The 18,563-nt window shown below is 49.2% G+C and overlaps 1 protein-coding gene across 1 annotated transcript in view; it reads right to left on the bottom strand.

Annotated features, from left to right (window-relative positions):
- The window catches only part of ITGAE (integrin subunit alpha E), a 59,495-nt gene extending 41,149 nt beyond the window's left edge, over nt 1-18,346 (bottom strand). The window contains exons 1-2 of the mRNA XM_036033265.1: nt 18,133-18,346; nt 2,212-2,332 (exon numbers count right to left, since the gene is read on the bottom strand). Coding sequence (XP_035889158.1) covers nt 2,212-2,332; nt 18,133-18,166 — 155 coding nt within the window. The 5' untranslated portion in view covers nt 18,167-18,346. The remainder of the gene's footprint in view (nt 1-2,211; nt 2,333-18,132) is intronic.
- Between the last annotated feature and the right edge of the window lie 217 nt (nt 18,347-18,563).

Genomic DNA, 18,563 nt, shown 5'->3' with positions numbered 1-18,563 from the left:
CATCACCCGCTGTCCCCACCCCTGCATCAGAGCTTCCCTGCTCTCCCCAAACCCTTGCCAACAGGCACTGCTCACCTCTCCCTCCTCATTTTTCCCCACGCCCAGCTTCGGCCACCGACTTTGTCTCAGTTCCTGGATCTTGCTCAGGCCAGCTTCCAGGCCCAGCTGGACTACCTGCTTCTGTGCCTTCTCTCACCAGTTCCTACGCCTCCCCCACGTCCCAGGGCCTCTGCACATCCTCTGCCTGAAGGACACACCTGCCTCTACATCTCCACAGAGCCCTGGACATCCCACCAGGGCAGTCATCACTCTTCTTGTCATCTCCTGATCCGTCTGCTTTTCTCACAAGCCTGGGAGCTGCATGAGGGCAGGGACTGCATCTCCTTCACTGTCTTGTCCCCCAAACCTCACTTGGCACTGAGTAGATGCTCCATAAATACTTGCTGAGTGAATGAATAAGTAAAAGAAAGAAGAAAGAAAGAAAGCATTGGCCCTGCCCTCACCACTTAAATCTGATGGTCACCAGCTTCTTCACTGTAAAAATGGAAAAGCCACAGCCCAGCAAGGGGTCCAAGCTTGCTGGCTGGTGGCGTCCTGGCCCAAGTCCCAGGGCTGCCTCAGGGGCTGCCAGTGCCCACCCATTGGCCACCAGACAGAGTTCCCGCTCTGCTCAGCTCAGGGAGATGTGTAGCTCCACCCAGCCAGCAACCCTCAGCATCTCACCTGGCTCTGCCCTAAGGCCTGCTGGACCCTGGGCTCTGGCTCAGGTGTGCTGGATATGAAGGCATCCTTTGACCATTGTCCAAAAGCAAAGCAGCAGGGTGGGGGTGGGGAGGGAAGCAGTGCCTGAGCACGGCTGGGTTGCAGAGCAAGACCAGGAAAAGCCTTGTGACCGTCATGAACAAAAGCAGAGAGGAAGGATTGCTCTAGCTTGGAGACTAAGAGACACAACAATGATCCTTGACTGGATCCTGGCTTCAAGACAGAAGCAGTCCTTAAGGTCATTTTGGTGGTAACAGTGGGGAAAACACACTAAAGACGTGCTTCCCCACCAGCACACCACCACTGCCAGCATCTGATGCTAAGGCAAGTTTGACTTGCTTATTGTCTGCCCGCCCTGAGCTCTCGGAGTTCTGTCTGCTTTGCTCACTGTGTCCTCAGGACCTGGCTCACGGGAGGTGCTCCGAACAAACACTTGCTGAGTGAACAACCACTGTATACATAATTCAACAACTTGCCTTTTTCTCCTTGCAGTGCTTCACGACTGATCTACCTTAATAACCACTGCACTCTTTTCATTCATTTTACCTGCCACTAGGGTTGCAGTGTGTGACTCACAGCTTATTCCTTCCGTTTTCAGAATGATGAGCATTTCCAGTCTTTCACGATTCCATGCAGGGCTACCCAAAATGCCCTCACCTGAGAATCTCTCTAGGGCTGGTATCTGGTAGTGGAATCACTGAGTCCAAGATCGCGTGCATCTTCAGTTTTACCACATATGGCAAAATTGTTCTCCAAGGTGGTTACACCAATTTACGTTCTTGAAAGTTTCACCACATCCTTACCAACAGAATGCTGTCAGATGTAAAGTTTTTTGCTTATCCAATGGGTGGGTACAAACGATATTTTAAAACTATAAGATAATATAATAGAGCTTTGTTTTGGCCAGAAATGACATGAAGCCCTTTGTGTGCATGAACTCAAGCAGAGTCTGCATCAGCCCCGTGAGGCAGGTAAGCCACGCCCCTCTGTACAGCTGAGGAGCCAGGCCTGGGAGTGAGCACCTGGCCACAGAGACAGAGCGTAGCTGTCGAGGAACCGCGGCCACCGGACCCACCAGCCACCACTCCCTCTGGCCTCATAGTTTCCATTTTTAAAAAATGTTTTTTGTCACTGTCCCCAATTTCTACATTGAGCATGTATAAGAGACAAAAGAGCCTTAATAAACTTTATTTGTAAATAGTTTCGAAGTCGCTCCACCCCTGCCTCAGCCGTGAGGAAAGAGGCCAGTTGAGGAGAGGGGCCCAGGTGGACTGGCCTGGGGCTCACAGCCTCTCTGAGCCTCCCTCTCTCCCCTGAACGCCCTTGGGAGAGTTCAAGGGTGTCCTCCCCAGATGAGGTGGGGGGTGTCCAGGCTTCTGGGGGGCCCCTCAGGCTCCCTGGTGCCCCCCACCCAGTCCTCAGGCTGCCTGTCTGCCGGGCCCCACTCACCAGCTCTGCTTGCTGCTGGGGTCTCGGTGCAGCAGGGCGCGCAGCACGTGAGGCCCGCCGCCCTTGGGAGTCACCCAGGGCCAGGCCACGTCCACATTGAAGGCCACCAGAGGAGCCAAGCCTGCGAACAAAAGGGGAAGATTTAGCAAAACAGGTACCTGTCGAGGCCTGGCTGGACCTTTCCACACACTATTCCGCCAACTTCTGTGGTGTCGCCGTCCCCGTTGACAGGTGAGGAAAGCCAGACTCCCAAGGGCTTTTCTTTTCATGGGAACAGGACTGGAACGCAGGCGTGTCGGACCCAGGGCTGTGTCGCCCCAGGGTCCCTTCCCCAGGAGGCCTTCCCTGGTTCTCCCCCCAGACACACTGCCCACCTTCTCACCTCCCACCGCACACTTCCGGTACCTGTCACATAACACATGCTCATCCTCATGTCTTTGTACCAAAGTTAAAGCAGACAGTGAGCCCCAAGGTGAGGGTCTGCATGCATTCAGACTATGTTCCCCCAAGTGATTAAGAGAAAACATGTCCTCAAAATACCTGCACAAGAAAGTTTATAGCAGCTTCATCTGTAACAGCCCCAACCTGGAAACAACCCCGATGGCCATTGCCCAGGGAAGGGATGAACCAGCCGTGGTGATTTCTGCAGTGGGATGCTGCTCGGGAGTGAAGAGGAACGGGCACCTGACACACACTATAGTATGTGTGTCACACACATCACTGTGAAAGCAGCTTCACTGACACAGAAGAGTATCTACTGTACAATTCCACATGTATGCTGTTCTGGAACCAACGGAACTAACCTGTGTAAAACATAGATTAGTTCCTGGGGGCGGGTGATTAAATGGGACGGGACAGGAAGGAACTTTGTGGGGTGATGGAAATGTCTTATATCCTATAGGAGTTTGGATTACAATGTTTTACACATTTGTCCAAGCATTTTGAGGGGTCTACTTAAAATTTGTGTGTTTTACTGTATGCAAATTTTACCTTAAAGAAAACCTATGTAAATCTTAAACTCTAGTTGACAGGTATGCTGAAACGTTAAGAGACGAAGGGTACCGATGTCTGCAGTTTACTTTGAAATGCATCAACATTTAAGGTGGCTGGCTGGCTGGATAGGTGAATATATATGGGTGGATATATACATATGTATTTTATGTAATATAAAATACAAATACGCAAAAATATAAACATAAATTATATAAGTGATAACATAAAATGAAATGTTGACAACTATGAAATCTGAGATATATATGGTTGTTCACGGCACACTTTTTTCCAAATTTTCTGTATGTTTGAAATTTCTCATTAGAAAATTTGGGGGATAAAACTGATATGTCCAGATTGCCACCCAAGGAAACTGTGCTCATGCATACTCCAATGGCAGACGAGGAGAGGGCCCCTTTCCCCCAGCATTGCGCAGCTGACTGCGTGCAACTTTTTCATTCCTGTTCTACAAGAGTATCTCATTACTTTGTTCCAAAACTATTTTTTAATTATGAGTGAGGTCAAGCCTCTTATTTTAAGTTCATTTACTGCCTATTCATATGTTACCTATTTTATGAGGTATTTATTGTTTTTATTCATTTGTAAGAGTTTTTTGAATCCAAACGAAATTGTGTGTTATCAGATGTTTCTCGGCTGTTTGACTTGACTTGATATTTTTCCCACATCTCCGTTTTTTATGGAGTCAAATTATTTTTTCTTTATGATTCTTGAGTTTTGTGTCGTGCCTCTCAGAGATATTTTTTCAATTCACTCAATGTTTTTTTATATCTCATTTGTTTCATTTCTTGTGCTTGAATCTTTGATTCATCTAGCATTTATTTTTGTGTATGAAGTGAAATAAGGATTCAGCTTTACTTTTTCTCCCCCCGCAAATGAAATTATGTCAACAGTATCCCCAGAGATTTGAAAAATGGCCTTTACCATTCTTAGAATCCTCCCATGCATTCGGGCCTCATCTGGGACCTCGTTCTGCCCCGCTGGCCTCATTGTCTCTTACTTGGATGCATTCATTAGTTCCCTGACCTTTTTCTTCCAAGACTTGTCTCTCTGGCTGCATCCTCTCAACACCAGCTGCTAGAAGGAATTCTTAACAGTGTGGTCAGTCCAGGCCACTCCACTGCTTAAAACTCTGTATTTACATGGAAAGGGAAAGGGAAAGTTCTCTCTCCAGACTTATCTGCTCAATTACTGTTCAACAGACTTTTGGTCATGATGACTCTTAAACACCTGTATCACTTTTCGAACACTCCTATTTTATGATAGTATAATAACTTTTTCTTCCCTGAATACACCAAATAAACATGCCATAAGGAATGATATTCTGACATCACACTTTCAGGGAATAAACGCACTCACCAATTTATGTAATATAACAGTGTCTAGCCCAATAATAGCCTAGGGAACAAATTTGCATTGCTTGCCATGATTGGATGAACCCCAAACACTTCGTTTTGCATATGCATGCCAACTGGGAGGGCTGAAGAGGTAGCATCTTCTCTGGTTCTGCAGTCTGTTCAGTACACGAGCTCTTTCCAAGTGTTTCAACGTGCCTTCAGGTTTAGTACTTATGTTGCCTTCAAGGTGTTTTTCCATGCTATAACTTTATTTTTAAAGTTAGTTTGAGTGCAAGATAGCCATGAATCTCTGGAAGGGTGAAAAACAGTGAGAAAATGATATAGAAAAAATATGTACCTTCTCTATAATGACTCCTTCATACCCATTATTCACCACCCCTGTTAAGTCTTCATTTCCTTCCTCAACGAGGACAATAAACTCTCATAATATTCAAGTTATTAGGGTTTTTAAAAATATAAATTTGACTAATTGGTATTGGTATAGGATTTATTTAATTGGATATTGGGTTGGATGGGCTGTATCAAAATTTTTCATTGAAACTGATGGAAATATTTTTTTCTGATGAAAGGCTTTTCATTTATCAGTAGTCATTTTAGGAACAAATTAGAATAAGTAGCCCTGGCTGGTGCGGCTCAGTGAATTGAGCTCTGGCCTGTGAACTGGAAGGTTGCTGGTTTGATTCCCTGTCAGAGCACATGCCTGGGTTGTGAGCCAGGTCCCCAGTTGGGGGCATGCAAGAGGCAACTGATTGATGTTTCTGTTTCAGGTCAATGTTTCTCTTCCTTTCTTTCTCCCTCCCTTCTCCTCTCTCTGAAATAATAAAATCTTTAAAAAACAAAATAAAGTAAGCAAAGTATAGGTTTATAGACTATACTATATTTTATGTAAGAGAAAGAAATATGCACATATAAATATGTTGCTCTTCATTCACCAAGAAGATACAACAATTTAAAATCTGTATGTATCCAGACACAACTCCCTTCCTTTTCCCCTCCCCTGGCTGCCCAAGACAACGAAGGGAATGAAGGCCCGGGAAAAAAAGGTGGTGCTGGCCCCACCGTCATGAAGAAGCAGCAGGCCAAGGAGGTGGTAAATCCCCTGTTTGAGAAAAGGCCCAAAAATTATGGCATTGGACAGGACATCCAGCTCAAAAGGGACCTCACCTGCTTTGTCAAATGGCCCTGCTACATTTGGCTGCAGAGGCAAATGACTGTTCTCTGTAAGAGTCTGAAAGAGCCGCCTGCCAGTAACCAGTTCACCCAGGCCTTGGACCACCCAACAGCTACGTAGCTGCTCAGGCTGGCCCACAAGGACCAACCAGAGACAAAGCAAGAGAAGAAGCAGAGATTTCTGGCCCGGTGAGAGACAAAAGCTGCCAGCAAAGGAGAAGATCCCACCAAGAGGCCACCTGTCCTTCAAGCGGAGGCTAACACTGTCACCACCCTGGCAGAGAACAGGAAGGCCTGGCCGTAGTGACTGCACACAGTGTGGATCCCATTGAGCTGGTTGTCTTCCTGACCGCCCTGTGTGGGAAGATGGGAGTTTCCAACTGCATCACCCAGTGGAAGGCCAGGCCCAGGCATCCAGTCCACAGGGAGACCTGCACCACCACGCCTTCACATGGGTTACCTCGGAAGAGAAGGAGCTCTGGCTAAGCTGCTGGAAGATATCTGGACCAATCACAACAACAGATATGACGAGCTCCACCACCACCGGGGAGGCAGCGTCCTGGGTCCAAAGTCGGCGGCTCACATTGCCGAGCTGGAGAAGGCCAAGGCTAAGACACTGGCTAAGTGTACACTATTGAGTTTTCTGTACATAAAAGCAATAAATTCCCCTTTGACCAAAAAGAATTAAAAAGAAAAGTTAAACAAATAAAATCTGTGTGTATCCAATAAAATAACTTCAAAATAGCAAAATGGGCAGAATTAAAATGAAAAATACAAAAATCAACAACCATGTGGGAGGCTTGAATGTTTTAACAAATCTTTCATATTAGTTATAAAAGCAGATAAAAATCAATAGGGATATAAAGGAGCTGAACAACACAATTAACAAGCTTAATTTAAGAAACTAAACAGAACACTTTACCCAACAGCAGCAAAATAAACATTCTTTTAAGTGTACATAAAATATTTACTGAAATTGGCTATACGTGCAAGCCTCAATAAATTTCAATAGTTTCAAGTGATTTAAATACATTCTCTGACTCTAGTGAAATTAAAACTAGAAATCAATAACAAAAAATGAGCATTTCAGAAATTAATGCACTTCTAAATAACCTAGGGTCAAAGATGAAATCATAATGGAAATTTTAAAATATTTTGAACGTAATGAGAATTAAAATGACAAATCAAAACTTGTGGGAAACAGCTAAAGCAGCATTTAGAGGAAATGTACAGGCCTCACTGCATATGTTAAGAAAGAAAAAAAGTTAAAAATCAATCATCTAAGTTTCCTTTTCAAGAAGCTAAATGAATAGCAAATCAAACCCAAAGAGATGACAAAGGCATACAGATATAAACATACATCAAGGAAACAGAAAACTAACTTACAATAGAGAAAATCAACAAAGCTAAAGTTTGTTTTTACAAGTTAATAGGGACACCATCCGGGTCAGGTGTGGGCGTGACCTACCCTTCTTTCACAGCTCCTGCCTCTCCCAATGCGCCCCCTCCCAGCCTGCAGCCCCATGCCTGTGCTCCTTCCTCATGCAGTTGGTTGCTATGGAAGAGCTTAGACTGCACAACAGGAGCTACGAGGATGCTCTTGTCCAATAAGCATGTGGCTCCTGACCATCAGTTATGAATCTGCCAGCACATGGGTCCCATGTTGGGTATAGAAATTCCACCCAGTATTTCAAGAGTCACTTTTTTGCTTGCTGCTGGAAGGCAGTCTTTGCAACATACAGGAAATTTGAAGAAGTATTCTTCTTTGTATTACTAGCTTAATGATTATTATAATAGTGAGGTAATGTAAGTATTGTGGAGGAAAGGGGGCATGTAACTGTAGGCTATGCTGTGTACTATAAAATTCTCCACATTTAGCACAGACATTGAACTTTATTACATAAGTGTTTAACAGACCCTTCTGCATTAAAAAAAAAGATAAAGGTATAGATGTTAAGTGAAAAAGTCTGAATTTTATTCTGGGATATGTTTGAGGTTTTATCCATGTGAGTTCTTAATTTTCCATTTTGTAGCTCTCTTATAACTTCATTGAATATAATTATATGTGTCTAATAAACTATTTAAATGCTAAAAAAAGAAATAAAAAATTAATAAAACTGATAAACCCCTAGCAAACTGATCAAGAAAAAAAATAGAGGACATCCAAACACCAATATGAATAGGGAGAGGTCATCAGAATAGATCCTAAGACATTTAAGAAATAATGAGAGGACAGAATACACAACCTTTTACCAGTAGCTTTACAATTTAAATCAAATGAACAAATTCCTTAAAATAAAAATTTACCAAAATTGGCAAAAGAAGTGTAATCTGAATGACCCCATATAAAAGAATGTGACTTCACTGTTAAATCCTTAGAAAAAACTCCAGGCCCAGATGAACACTTCCAAACATTTGAAGAAATCTTCCAAAGATTGAAGAAATACCAATCTTGCAAAAACTATTCCAAAGAACAGAAAATGAGACAACAGTTTCCAATAATTTTGTGAGGCCTGCAAAATACTGATAATAAACCCCAACAAGAGTAACACATGGAAGGAAACGTGACGGTCTCTCTGGAACACGTGTGTGAGGACACTTCAACCAACAAAATCCAGGGGTTTATGAAAGTCATCCAACATCACGACCGAGCGGAGTTTATTTCAGGAGTGCAAGTGCAGTTTGACATTTGGAAATAATTTAATCACTATGTTAACAGAAAAAAGACAGAAAAAATCATATGATGGTTATGATAGATGCAGAAAAGGGCATTTGATAAAATCTAATACTGACTTGTGATTTAAAAAGTTGTAGCAAGCTAGGAATAGAAGGCAATTTCTTTAATCTGTTTAAAAATATCCATGAAAAGCCTTCAGCAAACATCTTCCTTAATGGTGAGTTATTGAAACCTTTCTAAAATCAGGAATAAGACAAGGGTGCCCACTCTCACCACTTCTATTCAGCATTTTACTGGAGGTCTTAGAGCACTAAGAAAAAAAAATACAGAGCATTAACAATTTTTTAAAGATTTTATTTATTTATGTTTAGAGGGAGGGGAAGGGAGGAAGAGAGAGAGAGAGAAAAACACCGACTGGTTGCCCCTTGCACACTCTCAACTGGGGCCCCGGCCTGAAACCCAGGCAGGTGCCCTGACCAGGAATCGAAATGGCAACCTTTCATTTTACAGGTCAGCATTCAAAACACTGAGCTGCACCAGTGGGGGCCAGACCATAAAGATTTAAAAGGAAAAAAAAAACTATTATTTGCAGATGACACAATTAGGTAGACTGAAAAAGCCAACAGATCCACAGACAAATGTTGAGAATCAGTAAGTGCCTTAGGTCACAGGGTGCAGAGGTGATATGCAGAGAGCCACTGTACTTGTATGTACTTGTATGTATCAAGGATCACATAAGGGATGAAAAATTTTAGAGGATGCCACTGACTGAAGACATTAAAAAAAATCCATTGTCTAAATAGAAAACTCACTAAAGATACACAAAACCTCTACACTGAAAACTATGAAAGACTGAGAGAGATTAAAGAAGATCTAAAGAAATAGAGAAATAGATCATGCTCACAAGTCAAAAGCCTCAATGTTGCTCTCATTTATCATTGTATTAATCTAGAGCTTCAATACAATCCCAATCAAAGGACCAGAAAATTATTGGGGGGGAGGTGTTAACAAGCCAACTAAAAATTTTATATGGAGCAAGAGCAAGAGTAGTCAAGGAAGTCTTGAAGGAGAATAGCAAACCTGTAGGACTTGCCTTATCACTTACGACCATTTATTATAAACTTATAGTTAAGGCAGAATTACATTGGCACAACAAACAAACAGAGCCGTGGAACAGAGAGCACATAAACGTATGGCTCCTTACGACGAGGGGACACTGAAGAATGGAGAGAAAGAGCACTCTCTTCAGTACAGGGTGTGGGGCCGCGTGCACATCAATATTGAAACAAAAAGTAATTTCGACTCCTCTCTCCCGTGATACACACAAAAAAAATCAATTCCTGATGGATGGGACATTTAAATGTGGATTTAGATGGCTTATATATCTAAGTGTGAAAAATAAAACAAAGAAGCTTTTAAGAGAAAACAGAGGTAGATAAATATTCGTTAAATAGGACACAAAAAATATTAAACATAAAGAAAAGAACTGATAAACTGAACTTCACTAAACTGAAGCACTTCTGTTTCTCAAAAGCCACTATGTTCAGAGAACAAAAAGGCGAGACAAAGAGTGACAGAAGATACCTGCAATACAAACATAGGACAGAAAATGCATATCAGAGTATGTGGAGAATTCCTACAGATCAATGATAAAAAGCCATCTAAGCTAACTGAAGAGGACATTTCACAAAAGAGATTATGCAAATGGCCCTGGCTGGTGTGGCTCAGTGGATTTAGCACCAGCCCGCGAACCACAGGGTCGCTGGTTCGATTCCCAGTCAGGGCACATGCCTGGGTTGCAGGCCATGTTCACAGTGAGGGGCGCGCAAGAGGCAACTACATATTGATGTTTCTCTCCCTCTCTTTTTCCCTCCCTCCCCTGTCTCTAAAAATAAATAAATAAATAAATATTAAAAAAAAAAAAGATGTCAGGAGAGTAGTTACCCTTGGGAATGAGGTGGTAACTAACTGCAGAGGGGCCCTTAGGGTGCTTCTGGCATGCTGGCAATGTTCCATTTCCTGAAATGGGTACCTGAAATGGATTTGATTTCACTTGAAAATCCACTGGTCTGTATTTGTCCATTATTTCTGTATGCTATACTTCAAAAACAGTTTACATTAAAAAAATAATTGCAAGTGTTTAAAACACACTGAGTATATAAAGTCCCATGAGTTCATAATGACATTTAAGAGACAGCGAGAGAGAGAGAGAGAGAGAGAGAGAGAGAGAGAGGGAAGAAATGAAAACACTGCATTGGTCACCATTGGAAATAATGAGGGAACCATCCCCTTATTCTGAAAACTGACTATTAAAAGGAAAGTATTCAGCAATTTTCTAGTCTTTCCAATGTCAACTGCATTAGGACCAAATAGTTCTAGTTGAGGAGAAAAAGTTCTCCACAGAAGAATTATTACTAATGAGTGAGGAATCATACAATCATAGAACAGTTTTGCAAGCCATTACATAATAATTAACTCGGCCCCGCCGTCAGTGGGTGAGACTGCTCGATGGGTTTGGGATAGTGCTTTGCAGGGAGGTGGACAGCCCTGGAGCCCGTTAGTCAAGCTCAGTGTGCCCAGGTGGGTCCCCGAGCAAATGTGCCTCCTGGTGCAACACCCTGGGAGGGACGCAGGGACCCAAGGCTCTACCTTTCTAACATATTCCCAAGTGACACCTCTGCTGCTGCCATCAGACCACATTTCGAGTAGCAAGCATGTGAAATACTTTGGGACAGGAAACAAAAAGGGGGAATGGGATGCGGGAAGAACGGCACAATCCCAGGATGGTTCAGAGTGTGGCTGCCAGAAATGAGAGCCTGACTTTAATGAAGCCACGGGCACTAACGTCCAGGTTTGGGGAAATGGAGGGGTTAGAAGAACAAACCGCACGCAGATCCCGAGTGACCTGGGCTACAGGACAGGTGACCGAGCTCTGCAGTAAAGCAAGGACTTGAAAAGCACACAGAGCAACGCGTGGGCGAGGGGCTGCGCTGAACCTCAAGGCGGACCAAGGAACTGTCAAGAGGGAGACAGGAAGACTTGAATGTGGACTGGGCGGGCAGGGACACCAGAGAAGTGTTGCTAGTTTTGTGAGGTGATGAAAACGTTGCAGCTGTCTAAGAAAATATCCACATACATCAGAAACGTGCACTGAAGCATTTAGGACTGAAATGACAGATGTTTGGGATTTACTTTAAAATAATGCTTCTGAAACATGAATGTGCCAGTGAACACCGAAGTGGCCTGTTAAAAATGCCGTGTCCGCCCCAGCACGTCAGGGAGTGGGGCTGAGACCCTCGTCTCAGCGGACCCCAGGGGCCCCCCAGCGGCCCCTCAGCTGCGCAGCGCTGCTGGTCCCGGGACCCAATTCTGAGCGGCAGGCTTTAAAATGCTTTGGCGAAAACGCTTGAGAACAATGTCATTTGCGTGGTGGGTATATTGGGTTCGTTATTGTTGTTTCCTTTATTTCTGTACATGCGTACACTTTTGTTATTAAAAACCAGCCTTCCAAAGGCTGCAGGAGGACGCGGGGTAGGCCGGGGCGGGGGGGCGGCGGGGCGGGGCGCGCTGCAGGCAGGGGGCGGAAGCACCTCCCCTCTCGCCCCCCAGCGCTCTCCCTGGGCCGGCACACGGGGGCAGCGGTGCTTTCCTCTTTCCCGGTACACCTCTGCTTTGCCCAGAACGATTTGTGGTGACTCATAAAACACACAGTTCACTAAGGTAAAACTTGTTTTAAAATAATGGGGAGGGTGGAAATTTTTTTAAAAGACAGAAGGAAAAGAATGGTTAAAAAAGAGAGCGGAACAAAAGAGAAGCACAACCGAACCGAAACGGGCAGGAGGCTGAGAGTGGCCCTGGGTGTCCATCAGCGGTCAGCGAGCGCCGGCACCGTCTGCTGAGGGGCCCTCTTGGCTCTGAGTCCGGCACTGGCACACAGTAGGCCCTTAATAACACTAATTGTTAAATAGATGCATTAATAAATGAACTGTCTCGAAGCCAACATAAGGATAAAAATGATCAGTTATGTCATTCACAGCATCCACAAAATTGGGGGGGAGAACCCAAATACTATTCTGGTGAAGCAGAAATAACAGAAAATCAGAAAGAAAAAAAAAAACAAAACACCTTCCTGAGGATTCATTTAGCAAGAACCTGAATAAATTGGGGGCAGGGTGGGGTAAACAAAAGAAGCAGAACACAACACTGAATGAACGAACCTGCACCTGGGAGCAGTTATTCGTGCCCCCCCCCCCCCCCACTGCCCTGGAGAAGAGCAGACAGTCTCCAGCCCCTGAGCTCCTCCCCCTCCAGGCCCAGGTGTCCCTTGGCAGATTTGGTGAGAGCGCCAGAACCCGCCCCAGCCTGCTCAAGTGTTCCTTTGCACGAATCTTCCCTCCCGAGCGCTCTGTTTCGAGGCCGTCTCCTCCTCCTCACCATGCACCCGCTCCCAGAAGTCCTCCTGACCTCCAGACCCCCACCTGGCCACTTGCACCCCCACAAGCCTTTTCTCACAATCTAAAATTATCTCACTCATCTCCTGCTTCCTTATTGCCTGCGCCTGTTCCCCCACCTGTGTCACGGCAGGGCCGGGTACGGTGAGGTGCTGGGTGGGTGACGTGGGCTCACAGACTCCCTGTGGCCTACCCACGGACCCTCAAGGGCTCCAGAGCGAGACCCCAAGTGGGGAAGAGGGAGTACTGTCCGCAGGGAATCTGGACTCCAGCTTCTTGGTGCATTTCATGCCAGCCCTGTGTTTCTTGATTGGCCAGGCTGGGTGAGGGTGAGCATCAGCCAACCAGCAAGACAGAATTCTTACTGTCTGGGTAACTCAGACATGACACGAACCCCGAGATAGTCCAGTGTCCTCATCCGGGCCTCCACGGCACCTCCCTGCCCAGCCCGCTGCCCCCGCTGCCAGATCTGCTCCCAGACATGCCCAGCTCCATTGCACCTCGGTGTCCCCCCAACGCCATCTGCACACGATCCACCTCCAGGCCTTCTCAGGAGCGACACCACACCCAGGGTGCCTGCCTCCCCCTTCCCACCTCTGCCCCATCCTGGAGCCCTGCTCAGGCACTCCCTGCCCCAGGCCAGGGTCCCAGCCACGGCAACCCCAAGCCCCCTTATTCTGTGGTGTCCCTGTCTGGCTCTGACTAAATCCTGTCTGGGTCAGAGTGATCTGTGATTAAATCTGTCTCCCCCAAACTGAAGTGCTCTGAGTCATCCAGACGGCCCCCACCCCCACCGCTGCAGAGCCTGGCTCAGCACGGGGCCAGGCCCAGAAGAGGGGTCCTGGACATGTCAGAATGGGCCACATTCCTGTTCCCCACCCCACCCCAGCCCACCCCCATTTTCCCTTTGCTCAACTCCCTGGTGCAAGACCCCTGAAGGGTGGGAAAGGGCAGCAGAGAGATGATCACAGCTACCCTTCCAGAGCACCTGTTGTCTCCCAGGCACCGTGCTGGGTGCTGAGGCTCAGGGAGGGCCAGTGATTTGCTCGTAGTCCGTGGGTGAATTAAATGTTTGTGTCTGGGGCCCAGGTCTGCCTGATTCCTAAGGCTTATTAAATTCCTGAGAGGTAGGCACTCAGAGAGCAGGGTCACAAGTAGCCCCCGGAAGCTGGGCATGCTCGAAGCTCGCTGAGCTGGGGCAAACCCCGGTTTGAGGGTGGATAAGTAGGTCAGCAGGCACCTGGCAGAGGGCACCGTGTATTTGCTGAGCTGTCCCAGTCACCCGCCTCCACCCCTCCGTGCCTGGGGTCTGCCACCTTGCTGGAGCAGACTCCCCCTCAAGCCCCTGACATTAACCTCTGCTCGGGCTGTCCCTGAGTCAGGCAACCCCTTCCCTTCGCACTGAGACTCAGGAAAATAGCATCGGTCCCAGAGGGACACAGTCCTGAGTTCAAATCCTGACTTCACCACCGAGTCACTGCAGGGCCTCGGGCTTGTCACCTCACCTGTGTCCCCATCTGTGGTGTGAGGCTGTGCAGATTTGATGGGGCAACGCCTGGCCCGGCATCTGACACTGAGCTAGGGGCTCTGCGTGGGTGCTGATGTTACAGTGTTAAAACCACAAGAGAAGGCTTGTCACGTTCTCGCTGACGGTCTTGCCCTCCACCCCAAGCGCCCCTCGAAGGCTGCCAGACATGACAGCCTGGCTGAACCAGAGTGTCACCGCACTGCCCGCAGGGCTGCCTCCCCAAGCTGTCTCGAGCCTGCTGAGTCAGACGAAGACCCTCTCTCCATCCTGTCTGCCACCACTGCCTGCCGCCTCAACCCCTGCCCGCCCACCACCCCGGGCATTTCAGATACACGTTCCCACGGCACTCGTTCCGCCTTAGCAAAACGGAGGCCCCGGGCTGGCTGTCGAACTGGGGCTAGACCTTGGTGTTCTGGGCCCACTCCGAACACCCAGCTAGGCTGTGGGGGAGCTTACATCTAGATGCATGTGCAGGGCGCCCGTCAGGTGGAGCGGCTCACCCCTTGGCCCACCCACACTGGCCTTTCCCAGGGGAGCCTCCGAGTCTCAGCACCAAACCTCAGTCAGCGGAGCCCTGAGACCCCCTCACCTTCCCAGTCTGCCTGACAACGATGGCCAGCAGGCCCTGAGCACTGACTGTGTGCAGGCATGGTGCTAAGTCCTCATGGATTTTCTGATTTTCCTCCTAAATATTTCTCCTGGGTGACTCCTCCTCTGCAGGCTCACCGGCCCCAGCACCTCTGGGCTGGACCTCGGCAGCATCGCCCTCGCTGGCTGGCCTCTCTCTGCCTCCCCTCTCTCCAGGACTCCGCCTCCCACACAACATGCAAGTCCCATGGTACTCCCCCCTTAACACTGCTGTGGCTTCCCCCTGTCCCCAGGAGGAGGCCCAGGCCCCCTCAGTCCAGCACTTGGCACCTCTTTGGCCGGGCTGACACATGCCCCCCATACACACTCTACAAGACGTCCCAGGGAAGGTGGGCGACTCCAGGTTCCCAAGTGGCCTGCACCCCCACCTGGCTTGCCCACACACACTGCGCTTCTCTGACAGTCTACCTCTGCCTACAGCGCCCTTTCCCTCCCCCACATGTGAGACCTGAGGCTTCCTCAGGGGCCTCCCCCCTGGGGCTACAGTGTGTGTGTGTGTGTGTGTCCTGCTTTCTTGCCACACAGAGGCCCCCCAGGACAGGGATGGTGTCCTCACTCACCCCCAGGGTCTACCATATTCTGATTGTGGGGGCACAGGCAATGTCAGAGCAGACGGCTTTCTGCCCCGATGCAGACCTCACCCTGCCTCTTCCTAGACAGATTCCTCACCCCCCACACCTTTGTCTACACTGCCATTCCTGCACAGAAAGCAACCCCAGCCCCCAGTCCATACCTGCTAAAATTCTCCCCCATCCTCAGACACTACAGTCCCCTACCCCCACAGCCAAGGTTTTCTACGACCCACCTGTACACAGGTCTGGGCTGTGCCCAGGCGGAGCCAGGCCTCATGGCCTCCCCCCACCCCACCCCCCGCAGGGCCCAGCAGCACACAGACCCCAGCCTGAAGGTGGAGGACAGCAGAGCCGGCCAGGGACCCTGGCTCCTTCACCACGGGAAGGTTTGTAGGCTGACAGGGTTCCCTTCCTGACAGGCCCTGGGAGGGAAAAGTGAGTGCCTGTGGTCGCAGAATGAGTCGGGAGAAGACTGACCTGGGGACAGGGGGCCATCGGGTAGCAGAGCGAGATGGGACTAGGGCTGGGGACCTGGGCCCTGGCAAGGGCTCAGCGTGCCTGCCTCGAAACCCGCCTCAGGCAATGTTATCTCATTTGCTCCCGTGGGAGGGGGCGGGGGGACTGGACATCTCCACAGTGGGCGGCCGGGGAAGTGGCAGGTCAGAACAGTTCTGGATTCTCCGTAGCCTAGGGAGGCCCAGCCAGGCCAGGGTCCTGGGCTTGGGGTCGCAGTCTGAGGGCTTCCTCCCATCCTCCCCAGCACTTCCTTGTCACTTTCTCAGATCCTCAAGACTCAGGGCTGGTTTCACCTCCTCCAAGAAGCTCCCCAGGGTTACTCCATCCCTGTCTCAGGACCACCTGAGAGCAGAAGTGCCACAGTTTCATTTCTCCCACCCAAACTGGAGCTGCTGGGGCCCTGCTGCCACATCCTTCCCATAACAGCTAAGCTGTGGGCTCAGTAATTTCATCACAAGTCCATTCCTCCCTGCTCTCTGCTGTCCATCAGCCTGGGAGTACCTAGGCCTCTGAAGGGGCTGAGTAAGTGTCATCTGGATTGGCGTGTCTGAAAAAGGTACTGGGGCGATGGCCAGTCATTCCAGAGGACACGGAGGACACACAGCAGGGCCAAGAGTGACATCAGGGTTAACGTCCCAGGCCACGGAGTATTCTAGAGCTGGAGGGCAGGACAGAGGCCTGGGCGGGGCCCTCGTTCCCACTAATACTTGCTTGTCAGCCTGGACAGGCACTGCCCCTCTGGGCCTCAGCCACCTCCTCCACACTGGGAGGGTGTGAGCCAGCGTCCGAGCATCTTCTCCGGACGGTCCTGGTGAAGGGGGATCAGAGCCACACGCTATAAAAGAGTGAGGCTGTCTCCACACACCTCACATAACTGAAAATAGAGGTGAGTCTAAACTGTAAGGTAAGGAAAAGTGAGTTCAACAAAGTTCTGACAGTTCCACGATGACTATCTGGATGTTTTTGTGATATCACACATTAAAATGTGTCCCAAATGTATGCTTCACTGGAGCATAGTGAAGTGGCCTGCCTCTTGGCGCTCGGGCTGCACAGTGGGCGCTGAGCCGGAGTCCGCTCCAGCGGGGACTCCGCACACAGAACCCCGGTGCCTACTGGCTGGCCCTGGCCGATCCTTCGGGGAGAGCTCACTCCCCCCAAAGTCTTGAAACTACTTCCACCTGATGTCCATCTCCTTCTTCTGGCCAGAGCAGGAGACCCCCAGAAGCCCGCCCAGATCACCAGGCAGGACCACGCTGGCCCACACGTCAGTCTGAGCAGCCTCCAGGCCAGCTGGCTGTGCTCAGCCCATCCCTGGGACCTTGGGGGAAGCTGCAGGCTCAGGGTTTGGCTTCCCCAGGTGTGGCTCCCACGGGATGTTGAAAAGCGAGAATGGGAACTCCAGGCAGCGGGAGGAGGAAGTGTCCCTCTCCCCACCACACACACACACAATCTCATACTGGCACCAGCATCACGAACAGGAAGCAGGCTCCCCCCCATGCATCCACCTTCGACCACACTGACACACGCCCGTCCCCCACCCTTTGTCCTTTACCGGTGCTCATTCTCACAGGGTCCTCACGGCACCAGCTGAACCCCTGATCTCTAGAAGGGGGCTCTGTTGGGGACAGGGAGACACCATCAGCCTCCGCTCTGAGAACGAACCCAGCGTAGACCCGAGGGCTGGCCCAGTGTGGGTACCTTGGGGAGAAGGGCTGGCAGGGAGGGGAGGCTGGCTGGAGAGGGAACAGGGTGGCGGAACTCTGGAGTCTGAAGCCACAGGCTGTCAGCACAGTCAACAGCGCTCAGAGGTCCTTCTGAGAAAGCCTGGGGACCTCCCCTCCAAGGAAGAACATCTTCCTGGAGACATTCCCACACTTTCTCTGACCTCTAGTTCTGACTGAGCCCATTTGACAGATGATGGACAGACAGACAGACAGACAGGGCTGTGCGGACGGCACAGCTGCCCTTCCGGGCAGGCCTGAGGCTGACTTACTGGTCATGCAGAGCAGAGTGTGGAGGAGCCACATCCTAGCCGAAGCAGAGGCAGCAGAGTGGGCCTCGACCCACTCAGCTTCCCCTCCACAGCTGCGGCGGCCAGGAGGCGGGGACAGAAGCGCTCACACAGGCAGGCAGCACTTTGAAGCACACAGACGTGGCCCCACTCGTACAAGGCTGGCTGTGCGGCATCCTCGGCAGTGGTGGGCTGAGTCCTGAGAACTTGCAGATACCTGTCAGCCCCGTCCACCACACGTGTGGCCTGGAGACAGCTCTGGATGTCCTCGGCGGGTGCAGCATTAATCCGATCGTCATTTATCATCCACGAGAGTCCCAGCCCCGTTGGCCTAGAGCACACCCCTAGATATCTCAGCCCAGCACCCAGCCCCGGGGCCTGGGAGACAGTTGGCTCAGCAGTGGTCACAGGCC

This window comes from Phyllostomus discolor, chromosome 8, assembly GCF_004126475.2.
Source record: "Phyllostomus discolor isolate MPI-MPIP mPhyDis1 chromosome 8, mPhyDis1.pri.v3, whole genome shotgun sequence".
NCBI classification, from domain to species: Eukaryota; Metazoa; Chordata; class Mammalia; order Chiroptera; family Phyllostomidae; genus Phyllostomus; species Phyllostomus discolor.
This window is presented reverse-complemented; position numbering and strand designations above follow the sequence as displayed.